The 26,560-nt window shown below is 41.6% G+C and overlaps 1 protein-coding gene across 3 annotated transcripts in view; it reads left to right on the top strand.

Moving 5' to 3' along the window:
• Positions 1 to 26,560, top strand: part of COL28A1 (collagen type XXVIII alpha 1 chain) — a 67,302-nt gene that overhangs the window by 23,162 nt on the left and 17,580 nt on the right. For all 3 annotated transcript variants that reach the window (XM_077936970.1, XM_077936969.1, XM_077936971.1), the window contains exons 11-25: positions 1,097 to 1,150; positions 9,336 to 9,404; positions 9,522 to 9,590; positions 11,323 to 11,391; positions 14,183 to 14,251; positions 15,099 to 15,167; positions 15,731 to 15,799; positions 17,105 to 17,173; positions 17,612 to 17,683; positions 18,518 to 18,586; positions 19,845 to 19,916; positions 20,751 to 20,819; positions 20,923 to 20,991; positions 22,410 to 22,478; positions 23,529 to 23,597. In XM_077936970.1, coding sequence (XP_077793096.1) covers positions 1,097 to 1,150; positions 9,336 to 9,404; positions 9,522 to 9,590; positions 11,323 to 11,391; positions 14,183 to 14,251; positions 15,099 to 15,167; positions 15,731 to 15,799; positions 17,105 to 17,173; positions 17,612 to 17,683; positions 18,518 to 18,586; positions 19,845 to 19,916; positions 20,751 to 20,819; positions 20,923 to 20,991; positions 22,410 to 22,478; positions 23,529 to 23,597 — 1,026 coding nt within the window. The remainder of the gene's footprint in view (positions 1 to 1,096; positions 1,151 to 9,335; positions 9,405 to 9,521; positions 9,591 to 11,322; positions 11,392 to 14,182; positions 14,252 to 15,098; positions 15,168 to 15,730; positions 15,800 to 17,104; positions 17,174 to 17,611; positions 17,684 to 18,517; positions 18,587 to 19,844; positions 19,917 to 20,750; positions 20,820 to 20,922; positions 20,992 to 22,409; positions 22,479 to 23,528; positions 23,598 to 26,560) is intronic.

Genomic DNA, 26,560 nt, shown 5'->3' with positions numbered 1-26,560 from the left:
ACCCTATATTCTTCCTGGAAATGACTTCCCGGACATTTGCACGGCAGCAGCTCATTCTGAGACTGCACTTGTTGATGTTAAGCCATGAGAAGTCTCTTCCCACAAACCGATATTGCACCCCAGAATCTGATTCTCTTTCTGCCCACAGGATAGTTCTGACTGACAATAACATTTCTGACAATGTACATACACAGTTTTCTTCTGTAAACACTGAAATCTTTGAGTGTGCAAGCTCATGTGCTTAGAGATAGAGGACAGAGTTCATATATATTCTGTACATGTCTTAGTATTGCCTTGACTGTAGTATTATTTTGCTCTGACTTCTTAACTGATCGCATGTTATTGGCTCCTACTCACTTGAAATCCTCCAGAATGTCAATATGACAAGAAGATAGTAATAAGATATACCAAGAAGCTGACTGGGTTTTAGCCATATTCCAGCAATTCCTTCAAATTCACATTGAACTCCTGGGGTTAAGAATAGTGGATACTATTCTTATTCTTATTATAACCCCCCCAAGTTTATATTATATTTATTTCATCTCAAATGTAATAGGAAGTTTGGGGGGTCTGCATTGAAAGGTGCTATCAGTGTGTAGACCACTGGGCTGTGAGCACTCCAATTGGAGAATAGCCTTTACCAAAGGCGTCATGGACTTTGAAGAAGCACGTACTCTGGACAAAAGGAAGAAATGAGCTAAAAGGAAGGCGCGTTTGGCAAATCCTCACCGTGATCAACTCCCGCCCAGAAACCTATGTCCCCACTGTGGAAGGATGTGTGGATCCAGAATTGGCCTCCACAGTCACTTACAGACTCACTATTAAGACTGTATTCATGAAAGACAATCTTACGTGGCTATAAGTGATCACCAAAGAAGAAGGTCAGAGTCAGTTGGAAAGTTCCCCTGAACTAAGAACAAGGGAATAAAAAAGTTTTACAATGAAAATAAATATACACAGCTATGAATTCTCTCTTATTGCAAGGATCCACACACATATTTACAGGTTTGTGTTTATTACTGAGACTGTGCCTGAGGTTATGCATAACATGCTTATTGGTAAAAGTCAAAATTCTCCTTTCTTTATCTTTCTAAAGGGAATCAGTGGCCCTCCAGGTGAGCCTGGTCCAAAAGGCATTCAAGGAAATAAGGTAAGATGTACCATTTTGCAAGTGGGATTGGCAACAGAATGTGGCAGAGTGGGAGTACAGGCTGTAACAGTTTTAGGTGCGTCCGATATGTGCATGACTTGAGGCATTTTTTGAAATTTGCACTTCTCTGAAGTGTGCCGTGCAGTTCTCTCACCAAGCAATGTGCACAAACAATGTATCATATAAGAGAAAACTGCTCTGGAAAAAAATATGTATATTAGGCAAACTTGAGTGCGAAGATGTGTATGTTAGGAGAAATTCACACCAAAATGCTGATGAATTTTCACGAGGGCTTGGGTTTGTTAAAAGTGGCACATTTAGCTATCCCTAGATACAACTCTGTGTATTTCCCCCATGCCCCGTAATTGCCAATCATTGGCACGCCAGCGTGTATCAATATATTTATTGTGCTACTTGGGTCTCTTTGAACATTGAATAGCTAAATATTTATAAATGCCAGGACTAGTGTTAACAATACTGTTTTGCACTTGACTGTCAAGACGCGGGAGTTTTCATGAATGCGGCCTCTGTTACACTGTATGTGGGCGTTCATTATGTGAAACATCCTGGCCTTGTTTCTGAGGCAACCAGAACATTTGAAGATACAGAGGAACTGCTATATGTGGAAAGTATTTGTGACAGTAAAAGATGCTGGAATCTTGGCCTCACACAGGCTTTTTCCTTGCCTTGAATTTTCTCGTTCTTTGTTTGCTGCCTTTCGTACAGATCGCTACTGTGCCATCTCAGCAGACAAAAAAAAAAAAAGGGCGAATAAATCCCACATGTTATCAGAATCTTAAGCTTTTCCGAAACAGAATGTATTTTGATTATAATATTGATTTGATGTGCATTTTGGGGAGCAGAGACCACGTGCAGACAGGAGGGGAGGGAAAAAAACACATGTCCACAACTTTTATTGGTTGCGGTCATAATAGCATAGGGCAAAGAGCCTGCTATAAGGCTGCCCAACTGATGGCCCTTGCCTCCAGCTCTCCTGGATGGGGACCAGAAGGGATTTGCTTGGGGATTAGGGGGCCATCCTGGCACAAGCCATTCTGGAGGGTCACACCCACAACCTGGGTGTGCGGTGACCAGCCTTAGCCCTTGGGTTCTAGCTGATGCCTTGGAGTAGCCCCATCTAAGGGAGATTCAGCTTCACCAATTGCCCATGCGTCTCATTGGCCAATCATCTGTGATGCTGTGATACACCAACAACCTGTCTCCTACTCATTGCGCCAGTAGCAGGTATCATTTTAGGGGGTGAAACTTAATTTTTGCAAACGTCTTCATTGATGGGTCTTAAAAATATGCTTTTCAATGTATTGAATTCAAACCTGCTATTATTTTTGTGACTGGACAACTTTTTGCTTGGCAATTCTACATTTGATTCAAAAGCACATAAATTTGGTCTTGGAAAAACCAAAGAATTTAAATTTTCTGAAAATGTCAGGTAATGCAATAAATTTTTAGGTTTCTCTGCATAAAACATATCCTACTAAGCATGCAACATCACCTTGTTTCATTTTTTTCACCTTTTTATTAAATAGGACAAGTTTAAAATCATTGGAAGTTGCATTAAAAAAATATAAAAAGCATTTATCTTTATATAGTTATACACCAAGCAAAACTCAATTTAACCAAAATATCTTTTGAATGCCCAAGTCATGATACAGCTTTTCAGCATTGCTCGTTTTTGGAATCTGAAAGTTGAAAAATCCAACATGCTCTATTGTGCTAGTAGTACTAGCTACCTTAATGAGAAGTGGAGATTAACTGGTTTTTTTGCGTTTTTTAAAACTTATTTCTTGGTTCTGACACATTTATTTGCCTTTTGTACATACAGGGCAAGTTAGACATGATGTTAATTGTGTGAATGCAGTTACCATGCATATTTTGCAAAGAGCCTCCAAGGACAAGGCTTGAGCTGCCTTAGAACCAGGCATTAGGGCCAGGGAGTAATTTTCTCTCCCTGCCACAGCCCCAACAAATTTTTCCCCTCTGAAACTGCTAACTGTATTTCAAATAAAGCTGTTATTGGGACAGGTGAATAAACCCCTCCCTGTGCTGTGATCATGATCCAAGTCGGGGGATGCCACAGCTGCAGTTGGTTGAAAGAATCCCAAGAATCCCAACCATGTGATTTAAAGGTGTGTTTAGAATTTTTGAATCTCTCCCTAATAATTTATTTAGAAGCCACCCTTGGAGAACAAAGTGGTGATCAAAAAAGGCAATTCTGGGATATTGTATCACAGAGAAGTGAGATCAATTGAATGCATGTACCAAATGTGAATAACTGTAACTCAGGGCCAGTTTCTCTGTGTAGGTTTTATATACATTTTTAAGCAGTTGGGTTTTTTTTTGGGGGGGGGTAGGTTTATCTAAAATTTTGGGATTTATCAAAGATGTTCTGATTACATTCAGGGCCGGATTTAGGTTTGACGAGGCCCTAAGCTACTGAAGGTAATGGAGCCCTTTATATGTCCAGCTGTCCTTTGTCAACAACAAATTGTCGCTGTTTTTTTGTGTTGCATATATGCTATATGGTACCCTGTATATAGAAATGAGCAAACCAGTGATATTTTAGGGAGCAGGCTAGCAGGCGGGGCCCATTACTTACTTACACTGTTGCTGTATGTAGGTTTTATTTTATTTGTTTTTTATCTCATATTTTGGAAATGTGCACCCAGTTTCCCCCCCCCCCCTTTAATTTTTTTTGGGTGCCCCAAGAGAGTGGGGCCCTAAGCTATAGCTTGTTTAGCTTATACGTAAATCGGGCACTGATTACATTCACTACATTTTTTAAGCACATGGTTTGTTGTGATCTTTACACATGCTGGAGCATTCAGAATAATCTCCAATCACTGGAAAAGTTAACTTGTGTTGACTTCACCATGTAAAAAGCTGTAATGTCACTTGCTTCCTGCTTAATTCCATTTAAGAATTGGTCAGTGTTCTCCATCAACAACAATAATATAGAGATAACTCCCTTGTTGTGGAAGCACTACCTTGAAACAGTGTATTTTTTATCTTTAAAGCACTTGATTAAAAAGAGTAGTATTGCCAATAATCGGCTCTTACGTTACATTGTTGTTTCATGGGCTGAATAGAGATATAGAAAAAAGCTTTTATGAATAAATGCATTTTAGCAGACAAATCCCAAGAGATCTCTTGCTTTCTCTGTTTGCAAAGTAAATTCGGATCTGAAACATTTCCATCCTTAGCAAAGCCTTGGCAAGTCATTATTTACAACTCCTTTATTAAACAACTCCATTATTTATCTTCTGGACTGAAAACTGTATACAAAGATACAGAAGCCATCCATTTTTTAATTAGCGGATTTTAAAGTGGAATTTGCATCTCTGCACCCTTTGGTTCTCAGACAAATGAGCTTCAACTAGTAAATGAACTTGCCCAAGAAAGAGTTTTGCCCAGTAAAATGAATGGCTGCTTACAGCTCAATAAATACCCATTCAGCTTGTAAAGGTCAGTGCCTTTTTCATGTGAGTACTATGGCAGACAGATACTTAGCAACCTCTCCAAAGTCTGTTATCTTTACAGAAAGATCATTCAGTGCCCCCTTTTAGAAAAAAAAGTTTCCATACACTTATGAATGAATTCAAAGTCTTGCAGTTATTTATATGGTGGACTGCTACTTTTCCCAAGTGTATAAATAATAAGTCTGTTCTCAGGACAATACCACTGGAGCAATTCAACTGCCGTGGAAGAGGTTTCCGACAAAATTAATGGAGAAGCTACCGATGGCTTTCCAACTGGGACACAAATGTGGCATGCATTTAGGATTGCCACTGCCAAAATTTTCTGTGGGTCTCCTTAAGCACTTGATGAAGGCATCTGTTTAGTTTTGTAGGTTGTCAAGGGGGAAAGAGAATTCCATTCTCGTGAAACAAGCCAATATTGATAGCCGTGGATGTTCCCTCTGAGTCATATTCTAGGAAATTTCGATTCTGTGCTAAAAATACATCCTGCGAAGCAATGAAATTAATTCGGATTTTTGGGCAGGGCTAGCCTAACTCCCAACCCATTGCAGCAGTGGGGGATAAAGATATAGCAGAAGTGTCCCTTTGTTTGGCTCTACAGGTTTGGCCTTGAGGTGGGGAGGGGGAAGCACAGGTGAGCAGATGCAGAAGCTACCACTGGTGACATCTTTACCTGCAGCAGCCAGAGTAAACCCCCTGAAATATGGTGTTAGGTGGGAGAGGGATGGGACAGGTAAGAATTAGCTGGGCCTGTCAGTGATGGACCCAATCTGGAGCTCTCTGCTGTGCCGACCTGGGGCTGGTGCACTTGAAACATAGATGCAACGGGCATCTTCTATACTAACTTTTAAACATTTGCTAAAAACTTTTCTATGCCGCCAGGCTTTCTCAGACAACTAAAACAAATATTTTCTGGAGTAGTTAGCTGGTTATCTGTCATTTCGATTTTTTGTGTGATTTTAAGGTGTGCTGTGGGTTAAACCACAGAGCCTAGGACTTGCCAATCAGAAGGTCGGCGGTTCGAATCCCCGTGACAGGGTGAGCTCCCGTTGCTCGGTCCAGCTCCTGCCCACCTAGCAGTTTGAAAGCATGTCAAAGCGCAAGTAGATAAATAGGTACCACTTTGGCGGGAAGGTAAACGGCGTTTCCGTGCGCTGCTCTGGTTCACCAGAAGCGGCTTAGTCATGCTGGCCACATGACCTGGAAGCTGTATGCTGGCTTCCTCGGCCAATAAAGCGAGATGAGCGCCGCAACCCCAGAGTTTGCCACGACTGGACCTAATGGTCAGGGGTCCCTTTACCTTTTTAAGGTGCATTCATAATTATTATAAACTGCTTTGATATTTTTTAAAAAAATGAAATTGTGGTATACAAATACTTTTTGTAAATAAATATGTATTGCTTTTTAAATTTGTGTCTGTCAATATACATTAGCTTTAGAATGCAAATCTATACTCCTTTTTATGGTTAAAAGTGGCCGCTCTGAACTCATCCCTGACTATGCCGTGTCCTCTGGTTCCCCAGAGTCTAATCTGCTTGCACTGGCTTTGACCTTGCCTGTTTGGTTCACGTCCTTGTCTCGACACCTGACCATCTTGAGGCACAAAGGAAACCTTGTGATTCTCAGCATTCTTGTTCTGTACAGGAGGGAAGAAGCACAGAAGTTGCCAGATGTAGCCCCTTCCCTCACACAGATAAAATGGGAGATATTTCTTTTTAAATGGCTTACATAAGAAAAACCGCAGTCTTCACCCTACCCCACCCACAAAAGGCATTGCAGCCTTAGGGCTTCAGCTTAATGCCAGAAAATGTCATGGGTGCATATATGTTAATTGTATTAGCAGCTGCTGAGAATCTGGAAACAATCCAGGAGTTACTTGAAAGGGACTAATAAAGTGCATCTGACATAGCCAAGAAGAAGAAAATCCAAACAATTACATGATCTTCATGGGTAGCCTTTTTCATTCCACTCAGGCATACACGCATGGATGTACATACACCTCTGGATAATGCTGGGACAAACAAGTGTTTTAAATTAGGAAACGTTCCATTGTGCTAAATATTCTGGATGATTTATTGTTGTACAAGCTCTTGGAAGCAGGGATATTTGGAAAGCAGAAAGCCAGCCTTGTAAGAAAACTGCCAGTTCCCGCACAAAGTGAAAACACTGGGTCAGGTTGAGAAATTTCAGATGTTGGCTTTCCGAATCTTTCCACTGAAAGAGGCCTACTATCAATATTACAGATCTTGGAGGACATCCTCATAAACCAAAACGAGCGTGTAAGCCATGCTTTAAAGTTATGCTGCTAAAAAAAAAGTTATGGTTCTGCCTGTGCAAGAAAAGTAAATGAGAGATGTTAAAAATTAAACCCCATCTTACTCTATGTACTAATAATGAACCAAATTCTCTTGAGTGTGGGTCTTTCTGTAGTCAACAGATCCAGACAGAGAAATCGGTAGGCTTCAATGAACCCCAATATTTGAAATGTACAAAATGTCTTTAGGGAAAAGCCTAGAAGCAACCCACCTGAGGACTGAGCATGTCTGGTGGCCGCAGAATGCATGCTGACTCTTTGCTGGTAGAGGGCGGGGAAGAAATCAGTGGAGAGATGGAATGGAGTTTCCTAGAAAAGGGCATGTCTGATTGGCTGGAACTCTAAACAGGAGTGTACATTTTGTTGCAGGTTCCATTTTTGGGGTGAAACCTATTGTTCTTAAGGGGCGGAGAGGAGAAAGACCTTCTTAAGCCTTCCTCTCTTGATGTGCATTTGGCTAGGTGATACTTGCTATCAGAGATGCCTGACCTAGATACCTGGAAAGGGAGGCTGGGGTTTCTTTTTTTAATATCTTGATATCATTATGGATGCATCTGGACATTAAAGATCCTTGTGCAATTAAGAGTTAATTTGCCTGGGGGGACAAAATCAGATGCTTTTGGAATGGAATATATTTGACCAAATGACAAAAATCTAGATACAATGTCTTCTTTTTTAGAAAGGCTGGTTCTGATGTCCTCATAGGGCTTCCTTGCATGAATCCTGTCATTGTATAGTATTTACGGTAGAAACTCTGCCAAGATCATTAGAAAGCAGACATGTATTAGCTCTCATGTTGTTCTTGGCTTTTCTTCCTTTTCCTGCTGTTGGGAAAAAAGAGATTTCTCGTTGATAATTAACATCGAAAAAGTATTAACTTTTTCACCACCAAAGCATCTGTGTGTAGCAGACTTCTGAAACCCTCACATTTCTTCCTAAGAGATTTTAGTCTAAGAAAGAACAAATCAATGGAAAGGGTGTGCCTTCTAATTTGAAAGTCAATAGTTTAAGGGTACAATCCTATACTTGATATTCCACTGGCTGAGGGCTTCAGGATTTTGGGGGTGCCTTATTATGCTAACATGCCACCACCTATGCTGCTGTTACTACAGAAGCCCTGGTAAGGAAAGAGCTAAGTGGGGCTTACTCCCAAGTAGGGATGCCAGAGACTTCCTTGGAAATGGGAGTGGAAATGGCTGCAATTCATAGAGGTCAGGAACGGAAACTATGCCAATGAATATGAGTATTCACTTTTATTGTTTATTATTGTTTTAGTTTGCAGACGTTGCATAAGCAATTGCTTTGTTTTCTGCATTGGTTCTGACAGTAAAATGCTTTGAAATTAATGATGTGATTAATTCCATAGCCAACTGTTAGTTTTGGTCAGGGCACGTAGAGAGATACATAACGTAGGTTTTAGTGGAAGGCGAGCTGTAGCGGAATGGAAACAGTACTGATTGCAGCAAACACAGAATAGGACAGAAATTGCTGCCTCATTACATTCCTGCTTCCAAGTAAAGCAAATGTGGCATTGTAGCCTTGGAGTAGAGAGTAAATTCTGCTGAACACAGTGGGACTAATTTAATCCATTTCGAGGTACATGTTACTTTAGAAGTAAAATCCATGAGGTTCAATGGGACTTACTCTCAGGGGACTGTGTAAAGGATTGCGCCTTAAATTCCATTGATTTCACTTAAGACAATTCAGCACATGCTTAAATCTTCCACACAGAAATAAATGGGACTGGATTTGTAAGCTTTGAGTCCTTACTTTCCTGCAGTTAAGCTGGCATTTTCATGAATTTGACATACACCCATTTCTAAATTCAATTATGTTGTCTGAAGATGGAAAGCCCATATTGCTTCAGATTATCTCATCTGTGCAGTGCTGCTGAACTGTACCCAAACCACAGGAAATCCAGTTTCTTTGCTTTGTTATTTTAACTTCTAGCTAAAGTAAAAGCACTGAAAAAGATTCTCTGTGCTCGTTCACTGCCACACGAAGAGCGAAAGATACAACAAGAGAAACATATGTTTAAAAACAACCCAGTCATAAAGGGACTATTTCCTGGTATGGGAATATGTTAGTGTGTCAGAACACCTGCTATTTACTGTGTTCAGTGGAGTCACACAAGGATAACTTAGGAGCCAGAGCTGAAATGCAGGGCAGCAATAGAGCTTGGGGAAGCACAGCAATTCCTAGAAGCCATTTTGCTCGATCCTTGTACTTAAAGTCCAATGGGATTGTAAAGGATCAAATCAACACGGTTCTCAGCCTGGGTACTATGGATCACGAATTCATTAAATGGAATTACTTATTTACATTGTTTGCCACTCTACAGACTACTCATTTGTTTATTTCTGCTTCTTTTAAGGGGGAGCCAGGCCCAGCTGGTCCTTATGGCCCTGCTGGAGCCCAGGGAATTGGATATCCAGGACCTAAGGTAATGTATAAGATCAACGTTGGTAATATGCGCATGGAAACATCAATGGTTATTGGACTGTGTTGCATTCAGAACAGCAACACCTTCCTTTAAATTCTTACCCTTTAATTTTACAAGGGTGACAGAGGTCAGGAAGGAAGAATCGGGCTTCCAGGACCTATTGGGATTGGCGAGCCAGGCTTAACAGTAAGTAAAACGGTCAAGTTTTTCAGAATTTTTTTCTACGCTGTTGGAATTTTTGGGTGCAGCTGATTAAAATGCAGTGGCAATGTGTATTGATTCATTACAAAGAGTAATGAACAAAAACAAAAGTAAACCATAGGTTTTCTTCTTCTTGCAAAAGAAAGTTGTGCAAGGGATCAAAATGAGACTGAGAATTAAAAATAACATACTGTTAAAGAATTTCTGCATTTTAGCTGGAAACAAGTGGCACAATGCACTGGGCACCTCTCCTGTATAAGTCCCATTCAATTGAATGGAGTCATTTCAAGGGGACTTGTGCAGAACTTTCTAGTTTGGTATATTAAATCCACCCATTTGACATGGCCACTGGAGCTCTGATGTGGAATTCTACCGCCTGCAAGACTGTCCCATGCATTTCAACAGAGGCAATGTGTTTTCCTTAGGATCATATAATTTGCCCAAAGCATCCCTGATTATAGAACATTTATTCATTTTTTCACCCCTTGTATTCTTGCTGTATTCATTGCTGTTTTGTTGCTAGCAGAAAATGGCAAGGGGTTGGCTCAAGGTTGTTTCTTTTGTTAAGGGGCCTTATTTCCCCCACCTCGTCTTCTGATGGCTGTATACTTGAAATATTAACTATAGCTTTAGCAGCTTTAATGGAGTGTACATTCTTGATCCCAACCCAAGTCCCTGGCATGCATGCAGGGGATTTAGTGCATATATGAAGTTTTGCAGAGTAGCTTCCTCTAGTCTCTTAAGCATGGAGACCGAACTTCACATGGTGTTGGGCTGGGGAAGAAAGTCAATTCTGTTCACATTGGAAGATGAACCTACCTAATTTGCGGCTGCCCAGTCAGATGGGCAGGGTATTATTATTATTATTATTATTATTATTATTATTACTTGTCAAAACAATACACGAACTGAAACGCAGCCCTCCTTCACAGTTTGCACCTCTCCAAATTTTACAGGGCAGCTCCCCAGCCAAGGAATGTATACAAAAATGCCTAGGGTGAAGTGTGCATATAAATGCATATATTGGTGGTAAAGGTAAAGGACCCCTGACAGTTAAGTCCAGTCGCAAATGACTCTGGGGTTGTGGCACTCATCTCGCTTTACTGGCCAAGGGAGCTGGCGTTTGTCCGGAGACAGTTTCTCCGGGTCATGTAGCCAGCATGACTAAGCCACTTCTGGCGAAACCAGAGCAGCGCACAGAAACGTTGTTTATCTTCCCGCCAAAGCTTTACTTATTTATCTACTTGCACTTTGATGTGCTTTCGAACTGCTAGGTTGGCAGTTGGTCAAAGCCACATGCAAAAATGCATTATATTAGAGGGAACTGGGTTGCAGAAAAGTGTATGTTAGGCAAAAATGACATAGAAAAGCATGTATGTTAGGAGTATGCTAAAATGTTGGGGGCTACATGAGGACTACTTAAAGTAAAATCCACGAACTGATGTGGAAATGTGAACCGAATTTAAGGTTGGGTAAACGAGAAACTGAAAGAAACTGAAACTGACAGATGAGCCCATCCCTGCTTAGTTGTTAAAAAGCCAAATGTGATTTGCTAATAGCATCCAGTTAAGCCCCGATGTGGAAATACAGTTCACACCTCATATCCCTGTGATGCATTTTGTAACATTGAAGAAACTGGAGGGAAGTTCTTTCATGCACTGTGGGATCCAGGTGTAGTTCAGAGACCTCTAAACACCATTTGTCCATTCAACTCCAGGGTCCACGTGGTCCTGAGGGCGTGCAAGGCGAAAGGGGACCACCAGGAGAAGGAGTTCCAGGACAGAAGGTAAAGGTTTCAGTCAAAAAATTTGAGGATTTCCAGTTCACTCAATTTATTACCTCCCCCTCCACTTCTTTGAGTGAATTACTAGGCGTGCGTTTGGTTCTTCTATATCTTCGTGTCACAACTTTCCCTTCCTTTGTCTAAAATATGTTAGTATTTCTTCACTTTGTCCCAGAGTTACCATTTAAGGAGGTTGGGAGTGAAATTTATCTTTTCTATTCAGGAATACGTGTGAGAATGCCTCAGTAGTCATCAATATCTCTGGTCAACTCTGTGTTGTTAACAAACAACCTTCATAGCGAAAATCTGACAACAGTTTAAACATCCTAAAATAACTAAATTCTAAAAAAATCACTACTGTTTTCTCTTAATCCTTCCTTAAAGAGGGCTTTCCTTGGGTCTTGTAGACCACATCAGCCAGATGTTGTTGACAGTTCCTGCCTCTCAAAGCACTCAGTGGTGGTAGCTATTGGAGGTGATGGGGGTAAACACTGGTGACAAATGTTCTTTCCCCAATCCTTCAGTTTCTTCTGTTGAGAGCCAGTGTGGTGTAGTGGTTAAGAGCGGTAGTCTCGTAATCTGGGGAACCGGGTTCGCGTCTCCGCTCCTCCACATGCAGCTGCTGAGTGACCTTGGGCCAGTCACACTTCTTTGAAGTCTCTCAGCCCCACTCACCTCACAGAGTGTTTGTTGTGGGGGAGGAAGGGAAAGGAGAATGTTAGCCGCTTTGAGACTCCTTAAAGGGAGTGAAAGGCGGGATATCAAATCCAAACTCCTCCTCCTCCTGCTGCTGCCTTGTTGGGTCTGTGGTGATTCCTATTCCCTAGATTTATGCTACCAAACACCAGGCCTGCGTGACTCCTTCGCAGGCAGTTAGCATTCTCCTCCCTCAGGCCAATTAGTATTAACAGCCTAGTGATTGTTATGAACCATTAATTAAATGGATCTCTGTATTAGGCCTGCATCCCAAAGCACCAGTCCCTGCTCCAAGTTTATTCAGAAAGGGGAATTGTTTGACCTAGCTCAATAATATTCCTGCAGTCGAGGAAATGCCTACAACAAAGGCTTAGTTCTATTTTTTCTGTAGCAAAGTGGGATAAAAATGTCAGAAGCAAACCAATAAATCAAATGCTCTTTGATTTATTACACAAAAGGATTTGTGTGTCTGTGGTATATGCAGAGCTTTTGTTCAGTTGGAACTCGCTGGAACTTGGTTCCGGCACCTTTCAGGTGTGTGCCATTGCCATTCTAAGAGAACAGGGAGGTGTTCGTGGTGAGTTCTGGCACCTCTTTTTCTAGAAAAATGGCACTGGGTATATGGATCAAATTTTGTGGGTTGGTAACATGGCCAACAGCCCAAATCCTTAGGAGGGCCCACAGCTGAGTCTCCAGCCAATCCAGAATCCATCTGCAGCCATCTGAGGTCAGTGGTCCTCTCAGCACTCCTTTGGAGCCTGGGTGGCTGTGGCTGGCATCCATTGTTTTAATGCCCCCACAATGTCTCTGGGACCTTGTTATGGCATCATGAGCTCTCTGGGTGTAGCGTTTAGGTTGTGATTTCCTGTCTGAAGTGGCTTCCTTTTGTAACTTCAATGAGACCAGCAGGAACCCAGCTGTCCTTAGCAGCCCCAGCTGTCCTCCTACTCTCAAAGTGGACTTGGTTTCTCAGCATCTTCATGCCACTCATTCTTCACCCTCAAAGACGACTCCATTTGCAGTTGTATGTTGGGAAAGCAGGGCCATCTTTACCTAGGGGTACAAGGGGTGTGGGGCACCTGGGCGCCAAATTCTGGGGGGGCGCCAGGCACCCAACGCTGAAGCCACCTAAGCTTCTACCTGTTATGAAATAATAAATAATTTTGATCTAGCTAGAAAGACAAAATACATATATACCTAGTTATTACCAAAATGTATACCTACTGTTTCACTAAAGGACTTTCGACTTTGTGCGCTCATTTACCAAAGACATGGCGCGCTTGCCATTCACAATGGCGGCACTTGTCAGACTCAACAATGGCGCTTGTCATTCACATCAAGAGATAAGGCATAAGCGTGGTGTCTGACATAAGCATAATAAAAAATAATATGGGGGCTAAACTAAATTTGGGGGCACTGGGTGGATCTTTGCACCCCAGCGGCGCATATGCTAAAGACAGGGCTGTGGGAAAGTCTAACATCAAAGAATGCTAGACTAAATCTCTGTGGAGACTTGCATCTTCATGGACCATTAGCAGTTTCTGGAAAATTAAACAACCTACTCATTAACATACAAGTTTAAAAATACAAAAGTGATTAACTGTGGAAATAAAAGCAGTTTTTAATGTCCTCTTCCCACATATATCCTGTCCTAGCAGATATGTACCAGAAGAGCCACAACCTCCTGTGGCTTGAGAGAACTCATTTGTTTTTCTACAATATTTTCCCCTCCAGTATGCAAATATTGCATTCCACGTACTCTAACTGAAAAGTTGCCTGCAACTTTTACAGTGTCTAGACTGAAACTAAATGCTCATCCCACGTTAATATTGCTGTATGTGTCCTACTACTTCAATATTGCTATGCCTGTTTTATTTCGCTACTAGCGGACATTTAGCTACTGGAGAGGATATGCATAAATTGGTTGTTGCCTGTATATAACTAATCTAGGGGTTAAAGAACTGAACCTTGCTGTGAAGTAGTTGATGACTGGCCATATCTGATTCTAATCCGATTTACATGTATGCATTTGCGGCAGTCCTGAAGGAGTGTAAAAGAAGAAGAAGCTTAATTCAATGCTAACGTCATGTCTTTTCAGGGTGACAAAGGTTCTGAAGGGCCAGCAGGACCTGTTGGAGCACCAGGGCCCTCCATCAAAGGAGATAAGGTACGATGTGTGGAACAGAGGGTATAAATTGTCTGCTGCAGTGCTGAACCAGTAGAATGAAAGCTTATCTGAAGATGGTGCCCTAGGAGTCTGAAGGACAAAGAAGAAAGTCATTGTAAAGAATGCAGGAAAGGTGTAATGAATAGTTGCCTAGATTGTTAGAGAGCCTACATAATGTCTGTGTTCAGGTATAATGGTAGACTGTGGTTTGTTGTGATGGAAATGAGCCTAGCTTCCCCGTAGCCTCCAGACTTGCACAGTCCCCCTCTCAGCTTCTTTTCTGGCATGGCTGTGGGGAGGAAGCTGAAAGCTTTCACTGATGATTTTGATTAGCCACAGTATAGCATTGCATGTGAACTGCATGTGTTTAATCACTGTGGTTTGTTTGAAGTCAGGTGGCTTCCTAAATCACAATTTGGAGTTGGCTTGATAGTTGATATTTACCATGGTTTGTCAGATTTGGTTGATGCGACAAGCTACGTGGAAGCAAAAGTTCCTGAACTTGTAGGCATGCTAGTGGAATAAGCGAGGAGGTGTAAGTGCCTGAGACTGGTGGGAAGTTATGTTTGTTCCCAACATGATTTATTGTGACATCCAAATGCGCCCCATGATGTCATGACCACATTTTTTCATATCATTTCGTCCTGACGAGGTCTCATTATTTCCCCAAATGTTCTCTGTCCCATGATCTTTCCCCGCGGGAGATGTTCCTCTTGAATAGCTTGTGAGTCAATGTGCAAGAATGTGGGAAATGCATTATAAACTTAAAAATAGTATGGTGATGAAGATGATGAAGAATGCCTTGACTAAAGCAATAACTTATAGGAGAGACCATATTTTCATGCAGGGTGAACGAGGGATGGATGGACCACAGGGCATAATGGGACCACCTGGAACTGGCATCCAAGGAAAGCAGGTAAATGTACCTCAGGAGACTACCTATTTTTGACTAGGTATTTGGTTAACTTATGAACAAATCTGAGAAGGAATTGTGGATATGTGATTCCTTTTGAAGACGAGGGCATTATGCAACCATAGCCAGGACAGATTTATTGAACCCCTTGGAAGTCATTGCCCAGTCCTGATTCACTTCCATGTTTGGATTATGCTTTTAGCATACAAGTCATGTGTGAACAGCTCATGTAGAACACTTAGCCTTAACAACAACAGCAGCAGCAACAACAACAACTGTCACCCTGTTCTTCCAGGTTTATAATACAAAATATGAGATAAAAGAAAGGCTAGAATTTAATAGAATTTTTAATGGGGGTGGGGAAATAAGGAAAGTCTTAGGTTGTGTTGAACTTACAATTTACCCTGCATGCCTGTTGGTGTGCATACAAAATCACAGTATGCTTTTGTGACCTACCTTTCCTTGTGACTAAAGCTTGTAAGGTCACTCCCCTTGGCTTTATTTTTAGGATCTCTAGTGTCTAAGGAAGGGCAGTTCTGATTAACTTCATACTTTTATCTCTTTAGGGCATTCAAGGTCCCAAAGGTGTGCCTGGGGTGAAAGGGTCACGAGGCATCGGTCTGCCTGGACCAAAGGTATATATTGAACTTGGAATAAATGTGTTGTACGATGGGGGGGGGGGGGAATCAGATTCAGTTTCAGATTTGTCCATTGCTACACAATGATACCATACATGTGGCTGTCGCATTGTTTTTATTTGGCCCTTACAAGGACTTGACATAAATCTTAGTAAAGTATAGGTTTTAAACCATCTGTTTTGATAAGCCCATTCTTATCCACCTAAACCATCATAATGGATTAGCTTCCGGGTTGCCATATTCTGAAGAGCTGAAAAGAGGACACATTTGCTGACATCTACTTTTAACTATGGATGACAACTCTACCCATGAAAAAGAGAATGTGTCCTGGAAAAAGAGGACATATGGCAACCCTACTAGTAGAAAATTACAATTTCAGTGATCTGCCACTACATCTGCATTTCCATGACTGACTGAAAATCAAGAGCTGGGAAGTGTGTGCACAGATACTCATCAGACCAACTTCCTGGTCAAAGATAAAACATTTCTTGAAGGATGTTATTTGATGGGAGCAATGGAAAGAAAACACAGTTCTCTCTCTTTTGAGCCACATTCCATCCTTGATCTTTGTGGGAAACATCCACAATATCAGTGGGTGATCTCAAAGACATGTGCATGACCACGTTCTGACCAGCACTTAAAGCTTCTCCTCTGTTGTATTGGAGGAGTGTTCTTGCCTCAAAGCGCACAATGCCGTGTTTTAGAAATGGAACGATCGCTACAGCTAGGGATGCATTAAGGCAGTGGTTTCTGTTATGACCTGTCTCTGCCATAATTAGTTCAGTTTCTGGGAACCACTGCCTTCAGGTATTTGGATTCAAAAGGGTGCAGGCCAAAACCAGCACTTTGATAGGGATATGGAAATGTATGGGAAGTCAGTGAAGGTGAAAAAGGACCAGTGTTGTGTGCTCATGCTATCTGAACTCAGTTGTGTGCCTGCACTTTTAAGATCTTCAACAAAGGCTGTTCTTCAGTTGACCCCCTTCAGTGGATGGGCATAGCTGAAAGGGCCTACTCAGTGGTAGCACCAAGGCTGTGGAATGCTCTCCCCAGAGAAGCTTGGCACCATTTTACCTTCAGTCTCTTCCTTGGGGTTTTTAATTCTGTTGACTGCTTTCATCATGCTTTTGTTTGTTTAATTGTAAGTTTAACTTTTTGTTAGGTGCTTTGAGAACCTGTTGAAGGAAGGGCTGTTGAATGAGTACACACACACACACACACACACACACCCCCTACATTAACAGGAAATTAGGAGAAAACATTACTTAGTATGCTCAATATAAATATTTTTGTTGTTCTAAGGGACAAGAAGGTGCATCTGGACCAAAAGGAGAAGTTGGACCAACAGGAATTGGACAGCCTGGACCTAAAGTGAGCCTGTTTTGAACACTTGTATCTAAATGTTTTGAAACTGCCTTTTTAAAGGAAATGGAGTTCCAGAGCTTCCTTTCAGAGGTGTGCCTCACTCCCTGATAGTTCAGCTTTGTAACACTGATGGCTGCTTCTTGTGATACTTTTGGAACTCTGGTATAGGTACCAGATATATTCCAGTTGCACCAATTGCTAATAGCTCGACTATTAATAGCAGTGGTATTTTTGACAAAATGCACAGAAGTAGTGGTCCATAAAGCATCAGTGCCTCACCGATTGTTGACATTATCAAGGGAAGTTAAAATAAGGAATAGATATTCAAACAACCTATGCTGAGCCCACTAGGCCACATTGTAGAATAAAAAGGATAAAGCATCCCTCCCCAACTGATCCAATGGTGTGTTCCAACTTGTTTGTTTTTTTAACCTCCTTCCAAAGGGAGAACCAGGAAGAGCAGGATTTCCAGGAGAAAGTGGGAAGCCAGGTCTATCAGGAGCATCTGGGAAAAAGGTAACACCATTTTGTTTGTCAGCCGTTTGTCTAAAACAAAAGGTCCAAGTTCGGTTTGCAGTGTACTCACCCTTGACAAACCATTCCTCAGCATAAAGACCCGCTTTTCAGCTTTCGACCTGCGAAATCTTATTTGTGCCCCCTACAGTGGTATAATGGAAGGGGAATGTGAGGGAGCACAGCTCATGGCCTTTTCTCAGAGCAAGAATGACAATATCCTCAGTAGGACTGCCAGGTAATTGGAGGATAATTTAGGAAATTAGCATACAGGAAGGTAGAGATTGAGGAAAATAATAAAGAAAGAGAGGCTGTATACTATGTATTCATTACTGCATGTACCGTATATTCCACCTTTTTCTCCAAGGAACTCAAGGTGATATACATAATTCTCCTCCTCATTTAATCCTCACAAGAACCCTGTGAAGTACATTAGACTGAAAGAAGATGGTGACTGGCCCAAGGTCACCCAGTGAGCTTCATAGTCTGGTGGGGATTTGAACCCTGGTCTTTCAGGTCTTAGTCTGACACTCTATCCGCTATACCTCACTGGCTCTCAGCTGCTTCCAACGCTACCTAGAGATGCCTGTGATTGTGCCTGGGACCATCTACATGCAAAACAGATGCTCTACCCCTGAGCTATGGCTGTCCTCCAGATGTCTTGTGATACTGAGATTTTCCTGTTTCAGGTTGTTGTGTTTGCCCTTTGTATTTTATTGTATCCATAGGAAGTATTTAAGCTGCACCGGAAATGCAGTTTACTGAAGGGTGGAGTATAAATCAATAAGGCAAATAAATGCTGTGTGAAAATTAAGACCCTCTTTTTATTTTTGTTAGGGGGAACAAGGATTACCTGGCCCAAGAGGCCCAGAGGGAATTCCTGGAAAGGGCGAGGTGGGTCCAAAGGTAAGACTGAAAAAATGTGTTTTAGAAGTGTGAGAGTGAGTGAAGTAAAATCTCTCTGTCTCAGTGAAGGAAGTTGTAGGACTGACACCTTTTAATCACTAATATTCCATAGTTCAATTGTTTTCAATATTGCTTATGAAAACAAAACTGGATAGAGTTCTTGTGGGCTGCAAGTCTTCCCAACTGTGTAGAGATGCACTTATGCACCTGTACAGATGGGGAATTGAACTTGCGAAGTCCACAGGCAAATGCTTCCACCGCTGTGATGTCGCTCTGCATTCCTACCTGCATTTGTTCTACACACAATTCATGTCAGGAAGGGGCTCTAGTTTCAAGTCAGGAAGGGGCTCTAGCTAAAACTACAAGAACTTCCAAGTGTGCACATCCTTCTGAAAGCTTTTTTCTTTTTAATAGCAGATTTTATTAATTGAGAAAAGAAGGGGATTCCAAGATTTGAAGAAGTAACACAGAACAGGCAGTTATTAACAAGGCAGGACATTAATAATGAAATTAATATAAGTACACGTTTGTATATACTGTATACCAATACCTGTACAATATATACAAAAAAAAAAAAAAGATCACATACAGATTGCTGCAATAAAAACATCACAGCACCTGCCTTATCCTTAAAAGCAAGTGGCCCTAATAAAGAAGAAAGATTCCATGGGGCTGATTGTGGCAAGCTCTGATCTGTAGGTTCACCCTATCTGTACTAAAAACAGGAAGAATAAAATTACAAGATAATGAAATATTAATAGCATATTCTGAAAGTCAACACCAGAATTTTCGTTGAAATTAATGTTCGTCCAGCTGAAAAATTAGGCTGCTTTTTCCTCCTGGAGACTCTTTAATGAAATACTGGGCAAAGGCATTAATCTAGAAGTTTGACCTCATGGTCTGTTGTTTCTGGAGCTCCTTCTGTCCCTCTGCTCTTCTCTGGGACCACTGACACTCATCAGTATGTGACCATTGTGTGGTGACAGCTCAGAAACACTTCACTTGCAGTTGTCCAGCAGCTGAATGGCAGATTTCATATGAAAACCCAAAGGAAACTGTGTTGGCCAATAAGAACCCCACCCCCCATTTTGCAGACCTGCCCTAAAAAAAAGAATTCATGGATAGAATTGATAGTTGACCACTTCAGGGCCCATCAATTATCAATTTTCATTTTAGATATTCTAAAAAAACCCCATAAATATATGTTGGATGGAAATAGCTTTGTGCCACAGTTTATTTTATTTATTTTATTAATTAGGGTGAAGAGGGACAAAGAGGAGCAAAAGGAAATGATGGTCAAAGAGGTTTGCCAGGTGATCCAGGACCAAAGGTATGTTACTTTCATTTCTGTGTTGCTTCTCTGTGTGTGGGTTCTGTCTGCTAAGAGCCTGTCTGTGTGCAGTGCATCAAATGCAATTCATATAATGCACCTGACTACCATAGTCCACATAGCAGAAGCTAGTGCTCAACTATCTCGGCCACAGGTGGGAAAGACTTTTCAGCTCAAGGGCTGCATCCACTTCTAGGAGAACTTCCTAGGGCCACAGGTCATGTACACATTATAAACAGGCAGAAATACTCAGGGAGGATGCAAGTCAGAGCCAGTGAAGGGTGTGGCCTTGTTAGAAGGGGTGTGGCCTTGGGCAGAGTCCTGAGGATCAGATAGAGAGGTCTCAGGCCTGAGGCTCCCCATCTCTGGACCAGGAAGCTGATTGGAATGAACGATGACAAACAGCGTGGACAGAGAGGTCCTTGGTCTTAGCTGATTTCCAAATGAAAACCTGACTTCTCCACAATCACAAACACCAAAGGGAGAGCACAGGCTACGTCACTGAAGACGCATCCCGCTGAAATTAAAATTAGCAGAAAGGAAACAAAATGATAGAATACTGTAGTTGCTAGATTGTAGCTATCCTGAAAAATGCTATGATCGAGATGAAGAGCAATTGTTGTGGCTCCAAAACCTTAATTCAGAAAACTGAGATGATCCTTGAAGTCCTTTCTAATGAATTCATGAACCAATTACTGGATATCCAATCATCATTTGCAGCTAGGCAAAATGTTTTAGGATACTCTTGAAAGCCAGTACTTTAGGACTCCTTGTCATCGTGTGAATATGTTGCTGATAATATAGACATGCACTGATTATATATTTCTTCTGCAGGGTGAATCTGGTATCAAAGGTTCAGTTGGTAGCCCTGGACCTTCCATTCGTGGGCTTCCTGGCCCCAAGGTAAATGACGCCCAAAAGCAATGTGGAACACCCGATCCTGGTACTTTCCTCCAAAACTGTGTGATCCTTTAATAAAGATGTGTTCTTTTGTGTGTATGTTTAGGGGGAGCAAGGATATACAGGACCTCCTGGGAGCGATGGAAACCCTGGAAATTCAATCATGGGACCTCAGGTGTGCAGTTTTAATAAAACAAAATATTGGCCATATGATTCAGTATGACCACATACAAAGAGGTAGAATGAAATACTAACTTGGGTGTTTTTAGGCTTGTTGGGCAGGATCAGGGCTGGTTAAAGACATGCTGAAACCCTAAGCCTCAAATTACTGGCTGGGGTTCCATTTAGATCACATATCACCTCTGTTTTGAAACATTGGCTGCCAGCTTGTTTTGGGCCCAATTCAACATTTAATAATTAGTGTTTAAAGCCCTAAATGACTCAGGCCCCAAATGCCCCCCCTCCTCTGTTGCAATACCATTTTTGTACTTGTACATTTTTGAATCGTTTTTAATTTTGTGTTTTAAATTGTTGCAATCCATCCTGGGGACTTGGGTTAAGGGTAAGTAATAAAATAATAGTAAGTGATATCAAGCTTAAGTGGCCCTCTTTATTGAGTAATCAAATGTTATGATGTCAGCAGTAATCCGAAGTCATATCCAACCAGGTGCAATGGATTTATAATAGCAAGCTGCCATCTGAGTCTTTGTTGCAATTCATTGTAAAATATTTTGATTACCCAATACAATCATACCTCGGAAGTCAAACAGAATCCATTCTGGAAGTCCATTCGACTTCCAAAACATTCAGAAACCAAGGTGTGGCTTCCGATTGGCTGCAGAAAGCGTGGATGTCAGATTTAGGATATTGTGTAATGAAGATGCAGCAATACTTACGCCTTCTAAAATCAGGAGGAATATGTGCGACAAAATCCTCAGTTCATAAGAGAAGGGTATTGTTATCCTATTTTTGTTGTTCACAAAGTGAGAACATCTGTTTGGCAACTCTTCCCAGTGCAGGAATTTGGAAGTCAAAATAGAGACAAGACCCCTTGCCCCCGATTTCCTTCGTTATTGAAATAATTAATGGGGAAACTACTTGATATTTTAAAACACTGGCAACAAACCAGAGGAATCCTTTAGGCACACCCTGAGGACTCAGACATGTCCAGCATTACTTCTGCTCCTCCCGTCTTCTTGGAAGAGGAGCTTGCCGTGCACTATATCGTATACCACTTCTGAATTTCCCCAAGCGCGGCATGCGGTTCATTGTGGCTTGTGGTGCAAGCCAGTTTTCAAGTATTGCCAGTTTTCAAATTTGTAAATCAGCTGTCAATGTCCAGATCACGAACACTTTCCCTGGTAGTATTCTACCCGATGAGCAACAGCTTCCACCTTCCTCCCAGAGTCCTTTTCAACCAGAAGTACAACAGGAAGGTGAAGCTTCTCTGTCCCGGGCATAATCTATGTGTGCTGTGAAATAGCAGCCTGCCAGTTTTGCCTTCTCACATGCCGACATCGAAGTCTGGCAACGTTAAGAGTTAATAATATGATGTTTAGATAATTTATATTGACGTTGATTATTTGTCTTCAGGGTTCTCCAGGCTTACCGGGGCCACCTGGACTTCCTGGAGCAAAGGGGGATGGCTTTCCAGGTGCACCAGTAAGTGTAATTTCACTTCTAATTTGTGATAGGTAATAGGTAAAAGGTAAATGGATAGAATAGTACACTGTCCTCAGTGTCCTGAAGCGTCACACCTTGCCTCCTTGGGGATCTCAAGTGCCTTCAGAGCTCCAGCACGCCTCTTAGGTTCATAGTGACCAGAAGAGTCTCTCCTCCTTTCTTTTCTTTTTAAAATAATTTTTCATTTATTATACATAAACAATGTGATACAATACAATACAGTACAATACAATACAAATATAACTGCAAAACATACATTAGCTACATACCTAACATAAATACACCACAGTGTTTGACTTCCAACTGTTCTCATTGTGCTATTTTGCAATTTATTAATTAAGACACATTTCATTTTTGTTTGTTCTCTTTTTCTAAACGAATTTTACTATGTGTTTTCTCTGTTTTTTAGATTCATTCTATGTCTGTCATCCATATAGTTTTTGAGATATTCTTTAAATATCATCCATTCCTTTTTAACTTTTTGTATAGTGTTTCCTCTTAGTCTCCATGTTAACTTTGCAATATGTAAATAGTCAATCGTTTTTGCTAACCAGCCTGTTTTTGTGAAGACATTGTTACTTTTCCAGTCTCTTCCCCCTTTCAAGGTTAGCGCTCTTCTCTGCCCTTGACACAATCTTAGGCTGGTTTATTTATGTTTCTGCCACTTAGCCCACCACTGGGGATATTCTGCCCCCAGCTTTAGGTATCTCCTTCCTCTCTTATCTTATGTATTGAAATTGGTTTTATGTTTTGATAGTTCTTATCGGTGTTTTACTTGCCTTGTTATTATGTCATTTATTTTCTTTTATTGCTGTTTTGTTTTATTAATTGCATTTGTTTTAATATGGTTTTGCCACCCTGATGGAAAGGTAGGATACAATTTTAACAACAGATTAAAATAAAATAAAGTGTATGTTTGTTTTTAAATGAAGAAATAAAAGCTTCTAGATTGAGGCCAAAATCCCGTTATTTGTACATCCTTCGGTTCTGTGAGACTAACCAGCCTGTATTTTTCTGACCTCGTTCTAGGGACCTCAGGGAATGCCTGGCCTTCAGGGACCAAGAGGTCTTAAAGGAGCAGGGGACCCTGGCCAAAAGGTACTCATGCTAAAGTAACACCTATAATTTTAATAGATAACTCTGTCATTAAAAGCATTAAAAGAGAGCCAGTGTGGTGTGGTGGTTAAGAGTGGTAGTCTTGTAATCTGGGGAACTGGGTTCGCGTCTCCACTCCTCCACATGCAGCTGCTGGGTGACCTTGGGCCAGTCACACTTCTCTGAAGTCTCTCAGCCTCACTCACCTCACAGAGTGTTTTGTTGTGGGAGAGGAAGGGAAAGGAGATCGTTAGCCACTTTGAGACTCCTTTGGGTAGTGATAAAGCGGGAGATCAAATCCAAACTCTTCTTCTTCTTCTTAAAACAAATTCTATGCACTTATTCCCTCCATATTGAGAGGAATGTTCTTGTGCTTGGATGCTTGTAGGTTTCCCACAGGCATCTGGTTGGCCTCTGTGAGAACAGGATGCTGGACTAGATAGGCCATTGGCTGATCCAGCAGGTTCTTTTTGTATTCTATTTCCTCGGAAATGAACATAAATCACAGTTTCTTCTTGATGGATAACATAACTTTTATAAAGTTGACAGAATCCATCTTGACGTAGCCCTTTAAGTGTTAACAGAAGTTAGACCTCTGGCACAACGTTTGTTTATTTGCTTATGTCAAGCTGCCGTTTGGGGTAATGGCCCACCCAGTGTGACTAGCTTGCATTTCAAAAATAAAAATAAAAATCCATACCAACTCTCAGAAATCAGCAATTTAAAACTAGCAGCAGTACAGCAAGTGTTTTCAAAGCATAGGCCATGTTTTCTTTTTAAAATAGAGAAAACAGAAAAACAAAAATGCTATCCCCTCACCTGTGGGTGTTTAAAGAAAAGCTGAAATTAAGGAAAGGTGGCCCCAAATAAATGGCTTTTTGAACACTACTTTAAAGTTTGAAGAGTCTATAGAAACTCTGTGTGAAATATTTATGTGTGCTTGTCTAAATCTGCCCGCTTTCAATCAGTCCTCTGCTTTAACAATGTAAAAATCTGCTGTTGCCTTCTGCTGCCCAATTTACATAGGGAAATCAAAACCTGTCACAGCTGAGCCATTGAATAAAATGCACATTTCAGTATGTCTTGAGCTCTTTGGTGGCTGCCCTCAAGGCTGCTAAACACTTCTGTCCCCATGTGAACAAAACAGCACAGGAATTTGTCAAAACAAACAGATAAATCACTTATAGTACTCTGGAGCATATTCTGGCAATGACAAACCAGCTTGGTATTATCCTAGTAAATAGGAGAGAGAGAGAGAGAGAGAGAGAGAGAGCGCTTCCTACATTCCATGGTTGTCATATGAGCATTCTTATAAAATCATTCCATTTGCGGAATTAGAGCTATTAAAAATTAGATGCAGCAAAAGTTCTGCTGCTTTTTGCTTCTGAGGAATGCAGTGTGCATTTCTGTATACTAGGGACTGTGCCTCTCTGTTTGTGCTGCTCACCATTCCCCCTTCCTGCTCCTCTTCACTCCACTTCCCTGTTGTAACCCTCTAGACCAGTGATGGCCAAACTTGGCCCTCCAGCTGTTTTGGGACTACAACTCCCATCATCCCTAGCTAACAGGACCAGTGGTCAGGGATGATGGGAATTGTAGTTCCAAAACAGCTGGAGGGCCAAGTTTGGCCATCACTGCTCTAGACCATGGTGGGGGGGGGAACATTTTGGCTCCATGGGCCAGTTCCTTACTGGGACCCCTGAATATTTGTACCCAAGAAGCTGAAAAAACAATAATCCACATGTTCATTAAATAAGAGACACAACCTGTGCTTCAGTGGCCTTATTCTTTCAGACAAATCCTTGAAGCCGCAGCTATTATGGATCCCTGCACCTGTAAGAAGGAACAGTTTGTGTGGCAGAAAACAATCTTACATATTGGCTTTAATGCAGTTATGCAAATAATACATTTGCTGACACAGGTATTGATGCATGAGGCCCACAAGCAGAACCTTTGCATTCTCCCCAACTATGATTTCTTGCAATTTGTATTCAAGCCATTGTCAGGCGTCAGGGACTCCGACCCCCACCCCCAACAGTAGGTTGCCAGGAACAGATAAACAAGGAGAGTTCTTACCAATGTCTTTTATTCAATATTCACAGAGAGAGGCTTAGAAAAGCTGTCTCTTGGAGTAACGGCATTGCTCCGAGTAATCTCCACCCCACTTCTCTCCTCAATTGTCAACAGTACCACCCAGCTTATGGTGGCCGCTTAGGGCCATTTGCCTCCAAGACCTTTGCTCTCCTACTTTCAATGCTTGCCTGGTTCTGGGAGAACGGGGGTGGGGAGTGGTCTGGGATGCTTTCTAGTGATAATGTGTCAGCCAGCTGCTCCTGCTCTGCTTCCCCCTCTCCCATTACTTCCCAACTTTCCCCCTCATCTGCCTCTGAGCTGTGACTTCCCACAAACCCGTTGTAAATCCATACTGTCTTCCTCTTCTCTGGAAGGCCTGGGCTGGGGAGGCGGTCTCCACCATTCCTCCTCTGTCCAGTCCCTGACAGCCATATTGCCTCTGCCAGTGGAGGTGGAACACAGCCATTGTGGTTAGAAGCCATTGGTGGCCTTGTCCTCCATGACTCTGCCTAATGATCTTTTAAAGTCCTCCAAGTTGGTGGCCATTGCTGCCTCCTGTGGAAAGTAGTTCCATGCGTAAGCACTTTCTGTTATCTGTCCCGAATCATCCCAGATCCAGCTTCATTACTGGTTACTGAGATAATATTTGGAAATGTGGCATAGAAATTGTTCCGGCTATTGTTTTCCTTCTCACAGAGGTTTGGCAGCCACTTTCATTGTCATTTATTTTCTGTATTATTGAGGTATAGAAAACACACACACACACAGAGCGATCAGTAGGGCTTGATTTCCTGCTCCAATCCTTCTTCTGTACTGCTCTAATTTCCTCTAATTTTTTTTAAAAAAACGAACAGCTTTGTTTAACCGAAGAGCCCCCTATAAACACATTTACA

This window comes from Podarcis muralis, chromosome 12 (genome assembly GCF_964188315.1).
Source record: "Podarcis muralis chromosome 12, rPodMur119.hap1.1, whole genome shotgun sequence".
NCBI lineage: Eukaryota > Metazoa > Chordata > Lepidosauria > Squamata > Lacertidae > Podarcis > Podarcis muralis.
Note: the sequence above shows the minus strand (reverse complement) of the source record. Positions and strands in the feature narration are given on the sequence as shown.